This window comes from Artemia sp. Qi Xiang Cuo, chromosome 2 (assembly GCF_049724085.1).
Source record: "Artemia sp. Qi Xiang Cuo chromosome 2, ASM4972408v1, whole genome shotgun sequence".
Classification (NCBI taxonomy): Eukaryota; Metazoa; Arthropoda; class Branchiopoda; order Anostraca; family Artemiidae; genus Artemia; species Artemia sp. Qi Xiang Cuo.
This window is the reverse complement of record NC_142795.1, coordinates 72,064,274-72,086,872: the sequence shown is the minus strand read 5'-3', so window position 1 is coordinate 72,086,872 and position 22,599 is coordinate 72,064,274. Positions and strand designations below refer to the sequence as shown.

At 34.5% G+C, this 22,599-nt stretch overlaps 1 protein-coding gene across 1 annotated transcript in view; it reads right to left on the bottom strand.

Annotated features, from left to right (window-relative positions):
• Positions 1 to 6,469: 6,469 nt before the first annotated feature.
• The window catches only part of Nup43 (nucleoporin 43), a 63,748-nt gene continuing 47,618 nt past the window's right edge, over positions 6,470 to 22,599 (bottom strand). The window contains exons 5-8 of the mRNA XM_089108255.1: positions 18,065 to 18,216; positions 16,992 to 17,130; positions 13,334 to 13,456; positions 6,470 to 6,715 (exon numbers count right to left, since the gene is read on the bottom strand). Of these exons, the coding sequence (XP_088964381.1) occupies positions 6,549 to 6,715; positions 13,334 to 13,456; positions 16,992 to 17,130; positions 18,065 to 18,216 (581 nt within the window). The 3' untranslated portion in view covers positions 6,470 to 6,548. The remainder of the gene's footprint in view (positions 6,716 to 13,333; positions 13,457 to 16,991; positions 17,131 to 18,064; positions 18,217 to 22,599) is intronic.

The window sequence follows — 22,599 nt, the reverse complement described above, 5'->3', positions numbered from 1 at the left end:
AATGCATTGGGCGCTTACTACTAGTACCTATCCTTTAGATCTTCAGATTATATTCACGTTTATAGTTTGTTTTTTTTCGTTTTTTCCTTCCCTTGATTCTTCTCTTCGTTGTCAAGATATTAATATTTTAAAATCTCTGGAAGGGAAAAAGCTGTATTTGATTACAAAACGGAACTTCCCGTTTTCTTATTGTGAATCTTGCTAGATTTTCTAAATTTCATCAACTATGTTAGTCCCTATTAATATACATACACTCAACGTAAACTTCTCATTCTATTTTTTTCATTTCTGATATTGTGTCTTACGGCTGCCTAAAATGTTCGTAATATTTAGTTTTGTCGACCGTTTTGATTGGCAATCTAGGAGGGGGGGGGGTCATTCCCTTTCGTCGCCAATGGAATCATTTAAATGTAATTAAAAAGTAATCCAAAGTCAAGAGGTAAAAACACACCCCGTAACTGTAAATAGGGTAGTGTGCTTTTTCCATTTATTTTCAAACCTCATACTTTATCAATACTTTCCACCATATTTCCTGCTTTCAATTTCACAGATATTTTCTATGTGGACCACGCTGATGATACTCCCTTCAGTAGCAGACCTAACGTAGCATATTGACTGTTTCTTGCCTTTTGTCTACTTTGGATAGGAGTGGCCATTCTTTCAAAATTAATAAAATTCCATTAACAAAGACAATTTTTTAATTCATTAATTCCAATAATAAATACAATTATTAAACTTCTGTTTTTTATTCTACTGATTTATGTCAACCACCTAGGTACAAATATCAATATATAATTTCATGTGTTGGTCATCCCAAAACAATATTTTTGATTAAACTTGCCAGGGAAAAAAAAATCTATGAAACACCTCGCAGTGCTTCCAATTTAGTATTTATCCAATATTTTGTTCTTTATGTTTATTTCGCATTTTATTTTGTGAATGCAGTTCATTCATAGCTTTCTTGCGAAAAAATACATCTCATCCTTCGAATTTTTGACTTCAGAGCGAAAAGACTTGATCAGGCAGCATGTTCAAAAGACAACTGCTCCAAAAAAAGAACTAAAAGATTGTCTATTTTAGAAATGTCTTTAGACTAACAGTAACTAAATCAGCTAGAATGACAGAAATTATGAATTCATCTGGACATAGCAAAAAAATGCACTTACACCTAAATAACTCCTAAGCTAGCCAGAACAGTTGGAAGGTGTGAAAGAAACACTGATACATATTAAGGCCCTACTACTGATTGATCATTTGAATAGATACCAGATAATTAAAAAAAAATTGGAATATGTGAGCAGGTAAACCACGAGCAGGTAACAGCTACAGGAATGGTGGTTATCGGTGGTAAAAGAGAATCAGACTAGAAAAAATAAACGAGTTCCCAGAGTGAAAAAAAGTTAAAAGTGTAATGCTTGCAACATCTATTGCAACCTAGTAAAGAACGATCTCTAGCCCATAGTAACCAGGATATTAAAATTATGTTTTGAAATAAGACTATCAAGTGAGGGCAAATGCCATTTGAAGCTGAGTCAAGAATGGTACTTAAAAAAAGTTAAATTTATCGTTCCGGGTGAGAGCGAAATAACAGCTGGAACTATTGAAAATTAACTTGGTATTAGTTTTAAATTTTGTATTTAATTTTCAGAATATAGTTAACGGGCGTTTTAGTGAATCTTCTGCACAATCATCGTCAAATTGAGAAAAATAGAGGCAAATATCCGATGTAATAGGTATGAGGAATATGTAAGGGATGGATGAAGACTATGAGCCGAAAGAGAGGTATTAGTTAACAACTCGTTCTAGACTCACGGTTAATAAAAAAAAAAAGTTTTCTTAACTGAAAGTAAGGAGCGACATTAAAACTTAGAACGAACAGAAATTATTCCGTATATGAAAGGGGCTATCCCCTCCTCAACGCCTCGCTCTTTACGCTGAAGTTTTTATTGTTTAAACAAATAGAGTTGTGAGAAAGATTCAAACTTTTGCGTAAGGAGCGAGACGTTGAGAAGGGGACAGCCCCTTTCATATACGGAATAATTTCTGTTCGTTTTAATTTTTAATGTCGCTCCTTACTTCCAGTTAAAAAAATTTGTTTTTTTTTAGTTAATTTCTGAACGTTTTTGAATTAATGCAGCTTTGATTTTGGCTCACCATAAATGCATAATTAAAACAAAATTTGCATATTAATTTTAGTTTTTTTGGTTGAATGACTTTCTCAAAAGTTGTTTAATTTTATTTACGAACATTTTAATTAGGAATAAATATACGTAACTTACGAACTAACTTGCGTAACGAACTTCTATATTCGTGTATCTTTAATACGTATATTAGGGGGTTTGCCCCCTAGTCAATACCTCTCTCTTTACGCTAAAGTTCCAATTTTGTTCCAATTCTTTAAAAATGACCCCTGAATTACAAAGGCCGTTAATTAGAATAAATAGCTCTTATGAAAGTACTAAAAAAACTTTGGCGTAAAGAGCGAGGTATTGACTAAGGGGCGAACCAATCATATACCTAATAATTTCTGTTCGTTTCAAGATTTGGTGTTGCTCCTTACATTCAGTTGAAAAACTTAATTTAATTTCTGATCGTTTTTTAAATAATTCTGGGAAATCCGGTGCCCCCTTCATAGCAATGTCCCTTCCCCCATGGAAAGATCCTCTCACATAACCCCCCACCCCCACCCCCACTACCAGAAAAAATCCACCCTGAAAACGTCTGTATACTTCCCAATAACCAATACTATGTGTAAACATTGGGTAGAGTTCATAACTTTCAGCCCTCTCTCTGGGGACATTGGGGGATTAAGTTATCCTAAAAGACATACCTATAATATTTTCGACCATGCTGAACAAAATGGCTATCTCAAAATTTTGATCTGGTGACTTTGGGAAAAAATGAGCGTGGGAGGGGGCCTAGTTGCCCTCCATTTTTTGGTCACTTAAAAAGGGCACTTTTGGTCACTTAAAAGGATTTGCGTTCATACCTTGCCCCCTCTTTTATTGGATTCTACTTTTTCTCTTCCCCTCTCTCTGTGTTGTTCTTTACCTAGTGGCGGATCCAGGATTTTTTGAGGGGGCGCAAAATAGGTTGATCCGATAAACTTGCGTTAGGAGCAAGTTTAATTAACGCAAACTTGCGTTAATTAAGTTAAATACACTACTTTAGACTGTTAGGGGGCGCTCACTCCCTCCCCCCCTCTGGATCCGCTACAGTCTTTACCACTCTCTATAGGAATAGTTTAGTGAAAGAACCTGGGAATTCCCATAGATGTGTAAGAGCCCCTCCAACCAAACAGATCTTACAAATGATCAGAAGTATGCGTCCATATAGTGGGTAAGTATAACTGAATGGAAATCGATCTTGTTCAGTACAAACAGTGTTTGGGGTAGAAAATAAACAAATGTGTCCTTTGAGAGCTTATGTGGGTCTTAGTGGGTAAGTAAAATGATTAAGTCTAGTTGAGTGGAAAGCGAACCTTTTCAGTACAAACAGTGTCTGGGGCAGAAAATAAACAAATGTGTTCTTTGAGAGCTTATGAATGCTCATCTTGGTGGGTAACTACAGTGGGTAGGTATAATTGAATAGGAAGCGAACCTGTTTAGTACAAACAGTGGCTGGGGTAGAAAATAAACAAATGTGTCCTTTGAGAGCTTATGTGGGTCTTAGTGGGTAAGTAAAATGATTAAGTCTAGTTGAGTGGAAAGCGAACCTTTTCAGCACAAACAGTGTCTGGGGCAGAAAATAAACAAATGTGTTCTTTGAGAGCTTATGAATGCTCATCTTGGTGGGTAACTACAGTGGGTAGGTATAATTGAATAGGAAGCGAACCTCTTCAGTACAAACAGTGTCTGGGGTAGAAAATAAACAAATGTGTCCGTTGAGAGCTTATGTGGGTCCTAGTGGGTAAGTAAAGTGATTAAGTATAGTCGAGTGGAAAGCGAAGCTGTTCAGTACAAACAGCGTCTGGGGTAGGAAATAAACAAATGTGTCATTTGAGAGATTATGAATACTCATTTTAAAAATGTGTCATAACAGCGATTATGTTGTTTGAAAACTTAATTATTAAAAAATTAATTGATTATTAAAAATTAATTATAATTAATTATGATTCAATTATTAGCAACAAATATTGATCGGCCACACAGTACTTCTATTATTCAATTGGCAACTAAGCCCTTTTGACAAACTAGTTTAAGCCAAATTTTATCAAAACAGTTGTCTAGGTGAGTAGAGTTTAAACAAGATTGTTCGTGTTTTATTCCAAAACAATGGGATTTTAGTACCAGCCCCTAATTTTTACCAGAGCACGAAAACAAGTCTATTATTCAACTGACCACAAGCCTTGTCAAAATAAGGAAAAGAAAGAAGGAAAAAAAACTGGCAAATATTTGATTCGAATAGCTTACTTTTAACAAACTAGTTTAATCACAATCTTTTCCGCTTGACGTCGTTTCATAGAATTCTAAGCATCTATTATGTTTCTTTTTTTCCATTGGTATAAAAAGATGAGTAATCACACCCAGGCAATTCAAAGATTCCCCTGGAGCGGAAAGGCGGGAAACGTAAATTTATTGCTTGATCTGACGGCTTAAATCTTAAAGCCTGAGAAATCTGGAAAATCTCACAGTTCTATGGTAGATAATCTTCTTTTTGGCTTTGACCATTGTACTTCGGCAAGGGATGGTAAGGAATGTCAAAATTAAGTTCATGAAGACAAATTTGTTTCATTCGTACTGGGGTATATATGACATTTAGTAGCAAGGGTAGTGGCAAGATCCAGGTATTCGTTGAAAAGGGAGCATAGCCTCCCTAAAGGACTAATTCAATATTATTTCCTTTCAGCCAAGTCTTTCCTACAGGGGAATGATAAAAGACATAATTTGTATGTAGATTCCATAAGACGATTCCATATGAAGATTTAGAATACACAACTAAACTCCATAGCAGTGTCCTAAATTGGGGGAGAGATATCGTGTCCCCACAGGATTTTTGCCCTCTCCTTTTCGTTGAAAAAATCGAAAAAACAACGAATTTGCTCCCCCCCCCCCTGTTTTGAAAAATACATTTTGCCCCATTCTAAATTTTCGTGAATCGACGCCACTGTTCCAAAGTTCCCAGTTAGAAAAGACTAGGCCTACGTTCAAAAATACGTTTAGAAGAAGAGTCTCCAAAAATCTTTTTTAAGTAAATTTTCAATAAACTTAAAAGAATCTAAATGTTAAGCACAGCAATTTTTCGCAACAAATTTGCACCTATATGTCCCATTGAAATGACAAAACCAGCCATTTGATCAAATACTAAGGTTTCTGATCTAGACCCAGTGATCAGAAACCTTGATCAATGGGACATATAGGTGAATATGTCCATAGGTGCATCTGGACATATAGGATTATATTATATAGGTGCACATATAATATAATCAGTATATTATATGTTGATTATACTTAAAAAAAACAACACTTTTGATTTACGAAGCATATTACAATTTAATATACTTTTTTCATCAGTAAGATGAAAAAACGTTTCGAATCTAATGTAAAAATAACTTTTAATTGATATATTCAAAATTAATTAAATTTTAGCTACCTGAAAAGCATAAAAAATAGGAAAATTTGTGTTGTAGTTCCAAGTCTGACATTCCAATCACCTTGCTCAACAACTTTCCAAGAATTCACCCCCCCCCCCAGGTCTATAAAAAAAACTAGTAATTCTATCAGATGACTGGCTTGATCACCTTACAGCAACATATCTACCAGTATAATTACCTATTTCGGTAATCCTCAGCCAATAACCAATCTCCAGCTTTGAAAAGCAATATTATGCCGTTGTACAACGGGAACCTAAAGCGAGCATTTCTCCCTTCACAATCAGTAGGTATTCAATAATCACAACAGAGTGTAAGAGACGGTTTTTTTTTATACCTGCCATCCGAAAGATCTGCTACTAGTGTGCAAATATTTACTGTAAATCAGTGGCACTTACTTACCTAGTCTGTAGGAGGTCAAGAACTAGTACCACCGATGGTAAATTTTGAATGGCAAAATGTTCGTCATTTGACACATAAGCTTCTTCTAGAGTGACAAGGGCATATTTAACAAAACCTACATATATGAAATCACTATAAAAACATGGTTCATCATCATCACTAAAAATACTATACAATTTAAAGTTAAAACCGTTTTATTGTGTTACTGAAACTTAGAGACTCCACTGACCGGCAAAGGCAACACTAGAATCAGAGGATACAAAATTTTTTCTTTGGGGGGGGGGCTGTGTAGAAAAGTATAACTGATAATCAACACTTTTGATATCATTTTTTTTTTACAACCAAACCTCTCATTTGTGCACCTGAATATCCTAAGGTAATCTTATTATCACTTACCATACCATCCACAAGTAAAAGCGTCAGAGAAAGAACCCACCACCCCAGAAGACCGGAGTATTGTGGTAACAGACATCATAGTCAACTAGAAATATTTTATATATATATAAGGCCGAAGACAACATTTTAAAGAAAAAATTACAGGCAACATATAAATATTTCAGAATTTTACATTATCAACTATGTAGATGGCTTCATCATCTGTACCGCAAATAACTCGACTGCCAGCTATCGACAGAGAATTAATACCCAGAATGATATTAGGTAGCAGCTCTTGTACGCTAAAATTCTCAGTAGAAACCTGAAGCCAAGGTGTAACTTCGTGCTCTATAATAATAAAGAAAGCAATTAAAAAGATACGGTAATTAGATTTCGAACAGCTACCCACTTGGAGAATAACCTTTTTTTATTTCAACTGGAAAAAATTCTTGCATATTATTTTTCCTATCTTTCTGAGCCTGAAGCACACGATCAAATACATTCAGAAAGAATTATCGTCAATTTACTTCTAAAAAATTAATAAACAATCGCATAATGTTCATCATACAGACGCCACATCAATAACATAGTGAATGAAGAGGCCCCAAAACAACCATCAAGGATGGCTGGGACTTCAGTCAAGTAAGTCAAGTCAATATTCAACAACCGTAATCTTCTGTCTTTTATTAACAGATTAAAAAAAAACTTTCCGAAAACGAAGTTTTTGCCCAAAAGTAAAGGTCATATTAAACTTGAGATCAGCAGAAATGAATTCCTATAATAATTCAAACTCAAAACCACCAAAATTACCATTAAAGAATAAATGAACCCAAAACGAACAGAAACTAGATAAACAGTCATAGCAAACAAACATACGACAGGTCCTAATATAAATGAATAAATAAATATTAAACAAGTAAAACTTAAATTGAATATGCAAATCAAGTTTAAGACGGACAAAAATAGCTACAAACAAGAGTTTGGCTACTGCCCCCTTCCCTAACTGTAAAAGTGTAAAGCCTACTGCGTCATTGGCGCTTTACTGAAAACTAATCATATTACAAATATATTTGTTTGTACTTATTACAACATTGAAAATAAAAACTACAGTGATATAAAATCTTGAACGATGAGCTTTCAACAATTAATATCTTTATATGTCAAATATTCAGTTTTATTTTATTAGTTCTAACCAAGACTCTTCAAGACACATACAGTTTTCAGTGACACATAACGCAGTAGGCCTTAGGTTTCCAATCGAATGAGCCCCCTCCACAGTTTATACGACCACCCCTTCCATAAAAATATTGTATGTTAACAATGGGCAACTACCATAACTTATAGACCTTGCCCCGAGGGCTAGGGGTTATCAAAACCAAAACCATAGTTATTTGACATTTGGACTGTTTTGAATAAAAGGGCTATCACAATATTTTGATTGGAAGCAGTTTGGAAAAAAGGGCGTGGTGGGCTGGCTGCCTTTCGGTTACTCTTGACTCTTAAAAAAGGAACTATAACTTTCGATTTAAAATCGAACGACCCTTTTCCAAAATCAATACGACCACCCCTTCCAAAGAAACCTAATATGTCAACAATGGACAGCTTACATAGCTTACAGTCCTTATCCCCAGGCTATAGGGAGTAGTGTTAACCCCGATGGCATTGTTATATGATCTTTGGACCATCTTGAAACACCTTCCATAAAAACCTTATATGCCCTGGGTTGTAACTTACAACCCTTGCCCCCGGGCTCTGGAAGGGTTGTACCAATCCCGGATGCATTATGATATGATCTTTAGACAATTTTGAACAAAATGGCTATCTCATAATTTCGATTGGATGCATTTGGGTAAAAGAAGGCGTGGGGGCGACTTGCCCTCTGATCACTTCTGACTCTTCAAAAAAGAACTAGACTTTCTATTTTCCATCAAATGAGCCTCTTTCAAAGTTTATACAACCACCCCCTCCATAAAAACCTTATATGCCCCCGGAGCATAACTTTCAACCCTTGCCCTCGGGCTCTGGGGACTGTGTCAACCCCGTAGGAATTTTTATATGATATGTGGACTGTTTTGAACAAAATGGATGTCTAAAAGTTTCGAACAACCTCATTTGGGAAAAGGAACGAGGGGGGGGGCTAGTTGCCCTCCGATTGCTTTTTACTGTTAAGAAGGAACTATAACTTTAATTTTCATTCAAATGAGCGTCATACAAAGTTTATGAAGCCATCCCTTCCATAAAAACCTTATATGCCTCCGGGGCATAACTTACAACACTTGCCTGCGGGCTCTGGGGTGTCTATGTTCACCATGGAGTTTTGTTATCTGATCATTGGACTATTTTGAATAAAATGGCTATTTCAGAATTTTGATTAGATACATTTGTGGAAAAGAGGGCGGCGAGGGGGGCTAGTTACCTTTCGGTCACTTTTGACTTTTAAAAAGGACACTAGAAATTCCGATTTCCAATCGAATGATCCCCCTCCGAAGTTTATACGGCCACCCCTTCCACATGAAGGGTCTCTGGAAAAAAATAAATAAATAATAAAGCATTGAAGCCTTATGGTCTTAACTATAGGCAACGATATAGCGTTGTCTTTGATTAGTTCTGAGTTGCATCTTTTTCCGGGAGAAAAATCTAATTCTTTGGGATAACCTTGCGAACATACTGAGCTAAGGGCTATTCCAGGGCTTTGACTTGAAAATATCAAGAAAGAAAAAAGGACTCAAACAATTTGGCTGACGATTTTCTCATTTATCTAAGTTGCTACAATTTCTATCCAGTCCACTTTTCTGGAATTCCATAGGAGTTGGCTGAAGTACCTTTAATAAACAATGGAACGAAATTGTTCATACGTGCGTGCGTCTCGCGGTGTTTAACGACGCACAGATTTTTAATAATAACGTTTGGTTCTTTTTACTGGCTTAAGTTTTTTTTACGGAATAAAATTTAAATCCTTCTCTAATAAAATATGCACGCTTTCTAAAGGAGATAAACAACAAGATGATGTTTTTCGTGGGGGTGTAACTTTTTCCCATTTGTCCCACTATTGTACGTTTACTAGTTGATCATGTTCCAATTTTGGTTTATTCAGATATGTGAAGAGGGTTAAAAATTAGCCACTAATTTTATGTAAAGATGCAAAAACAGCATTACAAATTTTTAACTATTATATATATATATATATATATATATATATATATATATATATATATATATATATATATATATATATATATATATATATATATATATATATATATATATATATATATATATATGCTGAAGCTATAATGCCAGTCTTTATTAATAAACAATATAGTTTTTAAAGTTTGATCTATGTTAAAGGGATTAGTCGTCAAAAAACACCTTTTCGATACATCCCGCAACAGTTTTGTATGTTAGGTCATTGCCAACAATCTTGTGACCATGTCCAACGTTTGGAGCATACTGGGTTGCTCCTGGGAAAAAAAAGAATTTTTTCTTCAAATAGCAAGCAATTTCGATTGTCAAAAAAAAAAAAAAAAACATTTTTATATTTTTAATTCTCCTATAAACTCTTTATACATATTGTAACATGGCTGCTTTTGAATGAGGACAACTTACTCTTTCTTGTCGTGTTTTTTTTTCATTTTTCTGTTACGTTTTTTTCATTTTATACTAGGCTAAATCTAGCAAGAGGAAACTGTTTATTCAGAACCATAAAACAAAAGATACAACTTTAAGAAAGAAACATAGTTGTAATTATATTATTGGCAATTTTTATTATAGTAACTCTAATTTTAATTTCAACAATTTCTACTCAGATTAATAAATGAAAAGATGCAATAATGAGAAACAGTGAATTTATATTCTTGGCCAAATGCCCAGAAAGTTTTTAGGTAGAATAACTAAACTCAGACGGTATTGCCAATTCTTCACCCGCTGATGTACTTCAGGCTACATTTTGAACGCTTTCCACTACGCCATGTCCCCTTAAATCAACCGTGGCAGGTGCCACCAAACGTATTTGATTTTTAAAAAGGTGTAACCCCTCGCAAGACCAATAGCACATATCTTACATCCAAATTAAACATAACTCTATTTTATTTTACTGATTTTGCCCCTTTTGTTTGGGGAACTATTCCAATTCCTTGCTTTTATGTATCTATAATTCGGACTTGTTTTTTCTGGCCAAGGGAAAGCTTATCAAAGAGATAGCGAGTGGGAAATGGGAGCGAATTACCACATTTAGGAGTTGATATTAAGAAATTTCGGAATTAATTAAGCTATTCAAATTCAAATAACTAATATTTTAATTATTAAGTTCATGCTAAGCAAATCCTGCACAAGGAGACACTGCACCATTGACCCCAATTTTGCCATCGATAGATGCATTGAAGCTTATAATAAACAAATTAATAGACACCCATGGTGTTCCATTTTGAAGCAGGAATTGTATCGCGTTTCTTGTGTAATTATTGTCGTGATTAACATACATAAATGTCGAATAAAACCTTATGTTAGTAATAAATAATTATTTATAACCATGGAACAAAACAAAAAGTAAATTGCCAACCGTTATAAATTAAGGCTCAAAAGAAATAGTCTAGCCTATTTGCGTTTTAGTAATTTGAGCTGGTGCAAGGTTTTTTTTGTATTTTTGTCATTTTGTATGTATCTTATCATTGTTTTTTTTATTGTATTTTATCTTTATTCATTTATATATTTATTTATTATCTTTGTTGATTTATTTATCTTTATTTTTTACTTATTTATCTATTTATTTATTTATATTTTTTATCTTTATTTATTTATTTATATTACATTGTATTGTTTATTGTATTTTTTATTTATATGTATTCTATCATTGTATGGATAAAACACGTATATTTTATTATGTGTTTTATCATTCTGTGTATTTTTATGTGTATATTAATATATACTTTTTATCATTTAAGGTTATTTGTTACAAAACTATCTCAGCACTGCTATCAAGACTCTCTATTTGGTAAGGCAGCAAAATCTGCTACTAATCCAAAGAAGCCAAACTATGCCTGAAAACCCATCCAAAGATAAACCCACGATCCCATAACTTCCTTACTCCCCACCTGAAAACACTTTTTAGCCACGCTTCTTGTGAAAAGCCAATCATATATTCTGCGGATTAGCACTCCCGTATACGTATGATTTCTGTATGAGGAGATTTTTAACAGGAGACAACTCCCAAGACTCAATTAAGCATGCTTTCAATGGGTGGCGATATATACTGGCGAATTGGGCATTATTCAATATATTGGCGATATAAAGCACTATATCATTCAGCCGTTAGGGGTCGGCCTAACTTGAAATATAATCTAAACTGACGAAGCTAAGACCAAAATATTGGTTTTTAGTTCGACTTTATTATTATAAAAGAGATTTTTGACTGAGTTAGATTTTATATATTTTTTCACTTCTATTTCCCTGAAGACGGTCATATAGTCGAAATAATTACTCAGTTTCTATTTTAATCACTGTCTACAGAAATTTTTGCACCAGGAAGACACGGGATTAAAGCGTGTGCAATACTCAAATAATTATTTTAAATATAATTTTATTAGTAAATATATTACTATGTAGTAAAGTAATAAAATAATAATTGTATTAGTAATAGTCATCATCATTTTCTCAGCAAATAAAGCAATTAGATAAAAGTTAAGAGAAAAATGAAAGTTTATTATTCGAGTACTCCATCAGGTCCGAGCAGTCTTGTGTCAGAAAAACTGAGTAAAGTTTGGACTTTGACGGCTATAATTTGTTTTTTAGTTTTCCAAGCTTCTTGAAATGTTGTCCTAAAACAAAAGATTTTAAAGTGTTTTTTTAACAGATATTTTAATTAATTTTACAACCATTGTACGTGTTTGATACCACCGTTGCCAGCACTGGCAAAATCATTCTCAAAGCCGCCTAGATACATTTGCATCTGCTTTATCTATTATTCGCTAAAAGACAAATGGACTTTGCCGAGGTTCTTAGTAATGCGCGGAGGGTTCAGCGTTAAAATGGATGTTTTATTTTTTATGTTTTCTTTTTTTATGTTCCTTTTTTTCGTTTTTTTTATATGTTTTTTCACTTTTGGATGTTCACAAAAAGGATGTTCCTTTTTTATGTTTTCAAAATGATTTTTTCACTATTATCCTTTTGGGCAGGAATTACTTCTGCATACTTTCTTGCATAGAGCTTCCATGTATCGAGTTTTACAAACTCGATACACCTGTATCGAGTCTGTATCTACGTTTAGGACCACGATACAGACCGCAACACAGGTATGTAATCTACTTTTACATTCCTTGATGGGCCGAACATTAGGGCTTAAAAAATTAAGCAAAAAATTTTTAAGCAAAAAATTAAGAACATTAAGCAAAAAAATTTAATAATCTTTCAAAACACAAAGCTTAAATAGAAAAAGCTTTAGCTATATAAACTGAAAACAAAATCTGAGAAAAAAAAATATTCAAATCAAAATCAAAAATTAATTTTAGTAGTGTTCATATCAAAAATTAAATATTGAGATTGGGGGAGATTAACATAGTTTATAACCTAAGGTAAAATTAAGTGAAATAAAGTAAAATAAAGTTAAATTATTTGCTAAAAAGTGGAATTAAAAATTTTCTCGAAGTAGTTCTATCAAAAATTAAATATTGAGATTGGGGGAGATTAACATAGTTTATAACCTAAGGTAAAATTAAGTGAAATAAAGTAAAATAAAGTTAAATTATTTGCTAAAAAGTGGAATTAAAAAATTTTCTCGAAGTAGTTCTTTTGTCAATCTTTATAACTGCATATTTGTTCTCTTTATATCTCCAATTTCATTAAGTACGGAAGAATAGCTTGGACTTATTTTTAGTATAACTGTAACAAGTTGCTAATAGAGTCTAGGTTATTAATAGCTGCAACGACATAATTGGGGCAACAGATACAAATATATGAAATTTAACAACTTACCCTGAAATGAGACACCAGTGTGTCTTCCACCAGCTGTAGAAACATCCCAGTGCCACAAGTCACCACCTTCTGTGCAAGTTACAAGATGGTTGGGGTAATTCTCATTGAAATGAAGTTCATTGACTGTAAATAAAAATAAATAAAAAGGTTTGATTTCTCCTTAGAATTGATTAGAATTGCATCCCTAAGAAATTTGCGATACTCTTAATCAAAATCCACTTTTGTGTTTCCCCCAAACTTTTCTTCCCTCGAAAAACCCTCTGGTGGTGCATCCCATAAGGGTTTGCCTAACCCAAGTCTATACTCTGCAACATTTCTTTAACATTTGTAAATAGTAAGGTAACATTTATAGTCAAATCTTAGAGAGGGCTATTTGTTAAACAAAATTTTAATGAATGTCACTTTGTTTCGAACGCGTGTGTCTAGATCTGGCTAATACCGATGTCATATGAAGCTACCTGCATAAAATATCTTTAGAAGCCTAGAAATTCAAGATTTTATTTCACTGTAATTTTTATTTTTAAATGCTGATTTTTCTAAAATTTTATTTTTTATTTTATTTTTCTAAAATTTTTTAATACAATTCGTTTTTAGTAAAGCGCAAATGACGCAGTAGGCTTTAGACTTTTACGGTTAGGGGGTGGGGGCAGTATCAAAACTACTGTTTGCGGTGATTTTTGTTCGTTTTAAGTTTAACTTGAATATTCAATTTAATTTTTAGTCACTTTAAGATTTATTTATTCATTTACACTAGTACATATTAGCTGTATGTTTGCTATGATTGTTTATACACTCAGTCGTTCTTTAGATATTGCTGATATTTCCTTTTCACAGCCAGCAGGCGCATAGTATGTTTTTATTGTGGTCGGCATCCATCTCAACATTTCATTAAACTTTCGCCCACCCTAAGCCGTATTGCAGACCCAGGATCAAACATTCCCACTTTTCCAATAAGCACCCTTATATGTTAACAATGGGCAATTTGCATAACTTACAGCCCTTGTCCCGTGGGGGTTTTGTCAACCCCGGAGTTACAGTTATTTGACCTTCGAACTATTTTGAACAAAATAGATATCTGAAAATTTTCATCGCTTGAACTTGAGGGAAAAAGGGCGTGGAGGGGGGGGGGGCTGATTGCCAGTTCGATCACAGTTGATTATTAAAAAAAGCACTAGAACTTCTGATTTCCAATCGAATGAGACCCCTCCGAAGTTTGTACGACCACCCCTTCCATATGAAGCGCTTCAGGAAAAAAATGTATAATTAAATCATAGGCAGCGCAACCGCGCTGCCTAAGTAAAAAAAGATGTTGGCACAATGTATTATTTATTATTTTTTGTTTTTCTTCTTTAGACCAGGGCACTTCGTATCGAAGGGGTTGTCGTAGAAACATCAAAAAGGGCTAATTCGATTGGAAATTGGAGTACCTTGTGCCCTTTTTAATAGTCAAAAGTGATTGGAAGGCAACTAACACCCCTTCCACGCCCACCATTTCCCAAGCACGTCCAATCGAAATTTGAGATAGCACTTTTGTTCAGCGTTGTTGATTTCCAGATAGAAATTATGTTTTTGAGGAGGACGCTCCCCCAAAGCCCTCAGGGCAAGGGTTATAAGCTATGCCCTGGGGGCATATAAGGTTTTTATAGAAGGCGGTGTCGTAGAAACTTCAAAAAAAGGCTCATTCGATTGGAAATTGACAAGGCTAGTTCCCTTTTTAATAGTCGAAAGTGATTGGAGGGCAATTAACCCCCTTTCACGCCCACCATTTCCCCAAACACATCCAATCAAATTTTGAGATACCAATTTTATTCAACGCAGTTGAAAGTTCTAAAAATTAGGTCTTTGAAGATGACCCCCCAGCCCTCAGGGCAAAGGTTGTAAGTTATGCCCTGGGGGTATATAAGGTTTTTATTAAAAGAGTTGTCACAGAGACTTCACAAGGGTTCATTTAATTGTAAATTGAAAGGGCTAGTGCATTTTTTAATAGTTGAAAGTGATTGGAAAGCAACTAACGCCCCTCTCACGCCCACCATTTCCCCAAACACGTCCAATCATAATTTTGAGAGAGCCATTTTGTTTAACGTAGTTGAAAGTTCTGGAAATTAGGTCTTTGAGGATGACAACCCCCTCACAGCTCTCAGGGCAAGGGTTGTAATTTATACCCTGGGGGCATATAAGGTTTTTATAGAAAGAGTTTTCGTAGAAACTCAAAAAGGGCTCATTCGATAGGAAATTGAGAGGGCTAGTGCCATTTTTAATAGTCGAAAGTGATTGGAAGGCTTGACATTTATATAGTGAAGATCTATGTGGGTTCAATGTATTATTTTATTTTATTTTTTTTACCAGGGCACTTCGTATCGAAGGAGTTGTCTTAGGAACTTTGAAAAGGGCTCATTCGATTGAAAATAGATAGGGCTGATGCCCTTTATAATAGTCGAAAGTGATTGGAGGGCAACTAGTCCCCCTCCCACTTCCACCCTCCCATTTGCCAATTATGTTTAAAAACTAAATGTTGCTTGAAGATTAAATCAGAATGCACTATGTTAATGCTAATTCCCAATAAGGCATCTCAGCAGTATCCCAAGAACGACTGAGGGTGTTATTTTCAAACTTCCGGGGCTACTTCTGCTCTTAAAATTCAACCAAATCAAAATAGCGTAAGTGTATATAAGCTATCAAAGAAAGTAAACAATTTTTTTGCGAATGGTATCAAGTTTTCTTTTTCAGCGCAACTAGAGGAGTTATGAAACTAAATTAAACACTACTATTTGTGTCCAGATTTTTAAAAGGGTGTATGTTGTTAAAAATTGCTGAAAAATTTTCTCCAGCATAAAAATAGCAGGCCAGACTATAAAGTCTTAAAAAAACGAAAAGATTTAAAGTATTATCTTCTTTTTCCCTGAAAAGACTATGTCAATATAAAACGAACAGAAATTAATTAAAGAAGACTTTTTCCACAAAAAAAGTTTTTCAAAGAAAAGTAAAGAACTTCATTAAACCAAAAATGAGCAAAAATAAAATCAAATATTCTACCAAGCGATAAACTACCACAAATCAGCATCGATAAATAAATGAAACCCAAAAACGAACAGAAATTACAATGAATAATCGTGTCAATCTCAAAACGACCAGAAATCAACATGAGTAGGGCTCAAAACCCCTATGCCTTCTCAAGGTCATAACATAATTTGCACTTTACTGAAAAAAAAATACAAATGAATGTGCATTGTCGGTTTAATATATATATTTTGATATTCAGTAATCAAAATGTTAATATTATTTGATTTATTAAAGTTATAAAAGTAAAAACATTTATATTTTGTATTACGTTATACGTTACTGCTGCCTACGATAAAACAATTTAGTACCAAGAAAGTTAAATCCAGACTTAGCCACGACACATAAATCCGTGCATGCGTGTCCATAACGCATCTCATCTTTTTTTTGTCAGCATTATTAGACATATTTACTAGTAAAATTTGTTCCTGATGTTAAGTAATTGTTTTTCACTCCTATGCAAGCCAGATCTTGGGTGCCTCTGTATATTTCGGTCATGACAGTTTCCCACCTCCCCCCCCCCCTTCCCCACAAACCTTGTGAAGAAAATTCCGTAGTTACATGTAACATGAAAAATAAAGCAAATACATTTATGAAATACCTGCAGTATCGTCACCAGCTAATACTGCCTCTGGAGCGTCAAGTTTACGTAAATCCCACACCGATAACGAGCCATCTCTATGACCAACAATGATCACATGACCTTGAGTAGGATGCTTGCCGATACATGTTGCATTGACCTAAAAAATAGCTTGCCTCAGACATCAATTAACAATTTAAGTTTCTGCCATTAATTAAAAAGATTTGACTTGAAATTTTCGACGAAACGAAGGAAAGTTCACAATCTTCTTCCAGCGAAACTAGATTTATTTTTATTTTTTCCTTGTTTATGGTTTAAATACGTTCTAAGGCCACACTGGCTATACATGACCTTTGATAAAAAACGAAAAAAATTAGCCACAGGCACAGACACAGACACATTTTTGTGTTGAGCATTGAGGACGGCATGGCGGAGGTTCTTGCCGAAATATCTACTTTGTCTTTTTGCTTCACTTTTTTGAAAGAAAAGGAAGGAAAAACAAACAATTTCTTTCAATATACAGTGTCAAACCACAAGCTGAATCTATGAAAAACATGGTTCAGTCCCACTTTCTCAAGCTATAATGAACGGAAGTTTGAGATGACCAAGTCCCATTTTACGGATGAGGCATGATAGTCCGCCAAGAATCGTACTCTTTAGCCGTCCGTCTGGTGCCAAACAAAAAGCAAGTCGTACCCAAATGGTGTGAGAAAGGGTTACAAAAAGGAGTTTAAAGGAAAATAGACCTTCACGGGAAAAGGTTAAAATTAAATTTTTGGATATACTGGAGTGGAGGGGGAGGGGTGCAACCATGTCAGCCTCAGGCGGTCATTCATCTGGGGCAAAAATGAAAAACAGGTTGCCCCAATGGGTATGGGAAGAGGCTAAAAATAGGGTCTTAAATGGAATTGGAAGTTAATGGGAGAGTAAGTTGTTAATAGTTCTGGTAGTGGTTACAAATTGCTTACATTAGAAATAGCCAAATGATCTGTTAAAAACCACAACAAAAAGCAACAGTAACAGAACAAAAGACAATATGTTTAAATACGTAAAAAGCCTGCAATCCTGTTACAAATTTCCTACGATAATCATACTTCTTCCTGGTCCATAAGCATAAACGTTTCAACGGCTTTCCCATTAGTTGACCGAACATCCCAAATATTCATCAATCCTCGACTGTTTCCAGTGAGTACTGTGGATTCCCCAGCAGCAATGATGCAAGAAATTGAGCATAGATCCGACGAAACTAAAAAGGAAAGCAATGAGCGATACAAAGGAGGAACATTAAACAAAGAGAGTTTTCTGTCATTAAAGGATTATGATTAATTTATTCACAACAAATTAAACAAAACCTGAAATAATTAACACAAACATGACCAACACACACATTTACTTATTTATTGATACAATATCAGATAATGAACTTGGAATAAAGAACAGAAAGAGAGAAAAAATACAAGCTTGGTTATTTATAAAAATAGCATCATTCGCTTGGCCTAGGGAAGAGAGACAACACAAGAAAAAATGAGTGAAGCGTTCTTAAGCTATGTTCCGACTGCGGATGGTACGATTTATCAAGTGAATACGGCCAAGCGATCTTGCTGTTTTTTTGTTTCAATTTTTTTTGAGTTATGCTTGTCATGTATTTTCGCATTATTTAACGTCCAAAGAGAAAAAATGTAAAGTTTGAGCATCCTAGGTTTAGGGACTCCATAATATGTTAAAAGCTCCGAAATTACGCTTAAAATTAAGCTTGTCTTTTCGATACTGAAGCCTTTGTTTTCTTTAAATTGAAAATTATTTCCTTTTAACAATGATTTAAAAAAATATGAACGTTTTATGATGTAACTATTTCTCTAGATTTCTTAACATTGTTTTTTTTTTCTTACTGACTTGACCTTGATCATCTTGCCCGTTTGACCTTGTCCTTGTTATCACTAAGTTTCCTTTATTTATTGCTACACAGTACAGTCTGAACTTATACCGAAAAGAAGTTAATCCAGAACTTAAACCCAGAACCAAAAAGAGTTTTCTTCTGCTTTGTTTGAGTTTACTGAAAAAAGTTAAGTTTTTTTTCAGCACTGAAGACAGCTTGGCGGAGGTTGTTGCCGAAATATCTGCTTTTATCCTTTTCGCTTCTTTTCTGTCCACTGACTGGTATTACCCTAGTTTTTTCGATTATTATTTTTTTGAAATTAAGGTTTTTTCTGTTTGCCGTACGTCACGTATAGACAGCGCGGTCTTAGAATGTATTTAACCCAAAAGAAATTGGCATAAGGAAGATTCCCAGGGTAATCCCCCTTGTTATCAAGATATTTCTTATGTACATTGTTGAGAAATGATAATTTGGGAGGATTAAACGTTATAAGTGCGTCTGCGTAATACATATTCATCAGAAAATTGATTAAAGAGGACAATATTTTTTTTTGACTAAAATATTAGCAGTTTTATTTGGTATCAACCCCATTCAGTTGGATCGGAATGATATCCTCCTGGAAAAAAGTATGTAATAGCTCAAGTCTGGGGACTACTTGCGGAGACACAAAAAAGAATTCTGAAAACTGGTTTAAAATAACCATAAATGCTTACTTATCTGGCTATAATTACCCTCCCTTTCTCCACTGAAAAATACCGTTTCTAAGAGTCCAGCCGCTGTGCATAAATGATTACTATGATTTAGAGAATAAAAAATTACTAAACGTTCGAGTGTATACAATGTAAGTGTTAGAGGTGTGAAGGGTACTGGAGGTGAATATTGAAAAGTTTGAGATTTTATCAATTTGTTTAGAAGAGAACAAGACTCGTCAAAATCCTAAGAACTAGCGGTTTTAAAACACAAAGATTCATGTTATTTTTAGGCTATTTGTTATTTTTATTGATTTTGTGGGATTCAAGCACATTTTTATTGTACCTCGTTTTTTTCATATTTTAAACGAGCATCCCCAGCCATCCCTGTTGAGGAATATCCGCCATGTCTGCCACAACTTTCCAAGGTCTTTCATAACCATAATTTACAGCTGAAAACACTGAGGTTTCTAGAATCATATCCTTTGTTCTAAAACTTATCTTACTGTTCTTCTAAACTTGCTTCAACAACAACAAAAATTATATTTGCAAGCATATTGATTTGTCACTTCTGGGTTTTGCAGATGATCTTTTAAATCTATCTCGGTTGCTTTCTTCATTAGAAAATAATTTCTCGCGTCTTGAAAAAAGTTATGCTGATATTGGTTTGCAGTTTAATGTAGAAAAGTCTGCTGTTTTGTTTTTTAATTGCCCAGAAGATAATGCTACAGTCAGGCTTGGTGGAATTACCGTAACACCGTCTAGTCACATTACGTACCTTGGTCTCCCGATTGGTCGTAATCTTCGAGAGGCCCAGTCTTTGCTTATTGAACACCTTTCTAAAAAAGTGCACATTGCCTATGCGGGTATTATCACTAGCCGTCATAATTCACGTCATAAATATCTGGCTCGTTTTTACAATGCAGTAGCTTTGCCTCTTGTCTTGTACCTGTCTCTTTTTTGGAAGCTCCTGAGTACACAAAAAAAAGCAGACATGAGGTTGGTATTTTCAAGCATGCTCAGTATCTATTTCAAGCACCGCCTTTGGTAGAAACCACCATATTGTTGCGAAATATGGAATTGTTGAGCCTCTGAGTGCCCTGGAGGAGGTAATTCAGAATTACGTGAAAAAACTAGAGCTTCTGGATCACGAGTGGGCCCACCTTCTCAAATAGTTGTGTTATTATGTAGTTCTTTCTGTTTGTATTTGTTTTTCTTGCCAGTTTTTGCTTTTTCTTTCTTTTCTAGTTTGTGCTCTGTCTTTTTCTGTTGATTGTAAGACAGGTTATTAATAAAATTCATTCATTCATTCAAAAAAACACACTGCGCCTTGGCTATTCTATTTTTTTTTATAGAATATCTTCCTCACAAAACTCTTGTGGGACTTGTAATCTATACAGAGCTAACTAGCGATAATAAATCAAAAGACACTGTGTTCCCAAATAATAAAACGGCGTAACTGCAAGATCTTCAGAAAATCTTTGGGTATGAAGTTGAAACTTTCAGGGATACAGAATTTACATACTGAATGATGATTCTAAACTGCAAAATTCCCTTTAACGCACTTTAAAATCGAAAATCTGGTATTCTTAATTAGAGTCATTAACAACATAAAAATTTTAAGTATTAAATCCTTAAAAGGACCACGTATTTGCACCAAAAGAGCTGCTGGTAGTACAGGACTATATTAAGATAATCATACGTTGTTCAATTTAACACTTTCATATTATCCGTAATTTGTGTTCTTTTGAAATGTCTAAAGATCAAGTACAATAAGGTGGCTATTGCCCCCCCCCCTTCTTTTTATTTCCTATTTTAGTGTTATTATACAAAATTTTAAGATATTTGACAGTATATGCGGAAGAAATTTCATTTGCTCCTGACTTAAAATCTTTTACAGAGTTTTAAGTATATTCATTTAAATTAATTAGCCAGTTAAAATCCAACTTATCTCGAATATATTCCAAATCTGCTAGTTCCACAAGGGAATATTATGTTTGCAAATTTAAATTTAGTCTACCTAAACCAAACATAACTTGGCTTTGTTGCAAGTGTGAAACAGTGTCACACTTCAACAGCTAGTGCTTAGAGAAAAAGGTATGGTAATTTGTAAAAACAACATATCAGACGTATATACAAAAGGTTATATTTGTTATCATTACTACCTTTTTTCATTATTTTAAGCAAATTTGTGTGTGTTTTGGATGGGTCAGCAGAAACAAAAACATTTCTTTTTGTTTGGTTACAACACTGTAGACTGTAGCGTCTTCTTTTTCCAAACATGATACACATTTGATATCGTGCGTATCGTCCCTGGCAATATGCGTCATAACCTTAAGCTCATAACCTTAAGTTCAGCTTCCTTAAGCTCATCGTAATGTGTAGATCGGAAACAATGGTCATTCTGCGTGCGTGAAGGCGGAGTATGAATCTTGTGTGGTTTTAAATCTGTTTTACATTTTTTTAATGGAGAGTATAGCCTTTGTCGATACTGTATATTCTGTCTACTGTGGGTTACAGTTATGAAGCCACAAAATAAGCAGGATACCAAGAAATAACAGGTTGAATCTCGCATAGGAGGTGTGTTTGCCAGAAAATGTTGAATGGAACGCGTCAGCACTCAGAAGCAGTGGTGTTTCTTTCAATTCTTTCAAGAGAAGAAGAAGAGGCGTGCAAACAGGTTATAAGGCCGAAGTCAAACCCCTTGCTATTTTATTTTTGTTGTTATAGAATATAGTTTCAACATGTTAAATAATAAAATATGTCCGACTTTTTTAGTTAAATACTCTCTTGTGTGGGACACTTTCTTTTGCTAAATTATATCCTAATTTATTATATTATATAAAGATAGAAACATTTCACTTAAAGGCAGACACCACATTTTGGTAATTATCATGGGCGTAGGCAGCATATTGTTTAGGGGGGGGGCTGTCGATAGTGTGATGGAGGGCATTTTATCAACTGCTTTTCCAACCATCTGCTTTTCCAGCACTATCTAATGTAAATTTGAAGGTCTAGGGGGGCGGGGCAGCTGCCCCCTGCCCCCCCTCCCTACGCCCATGGT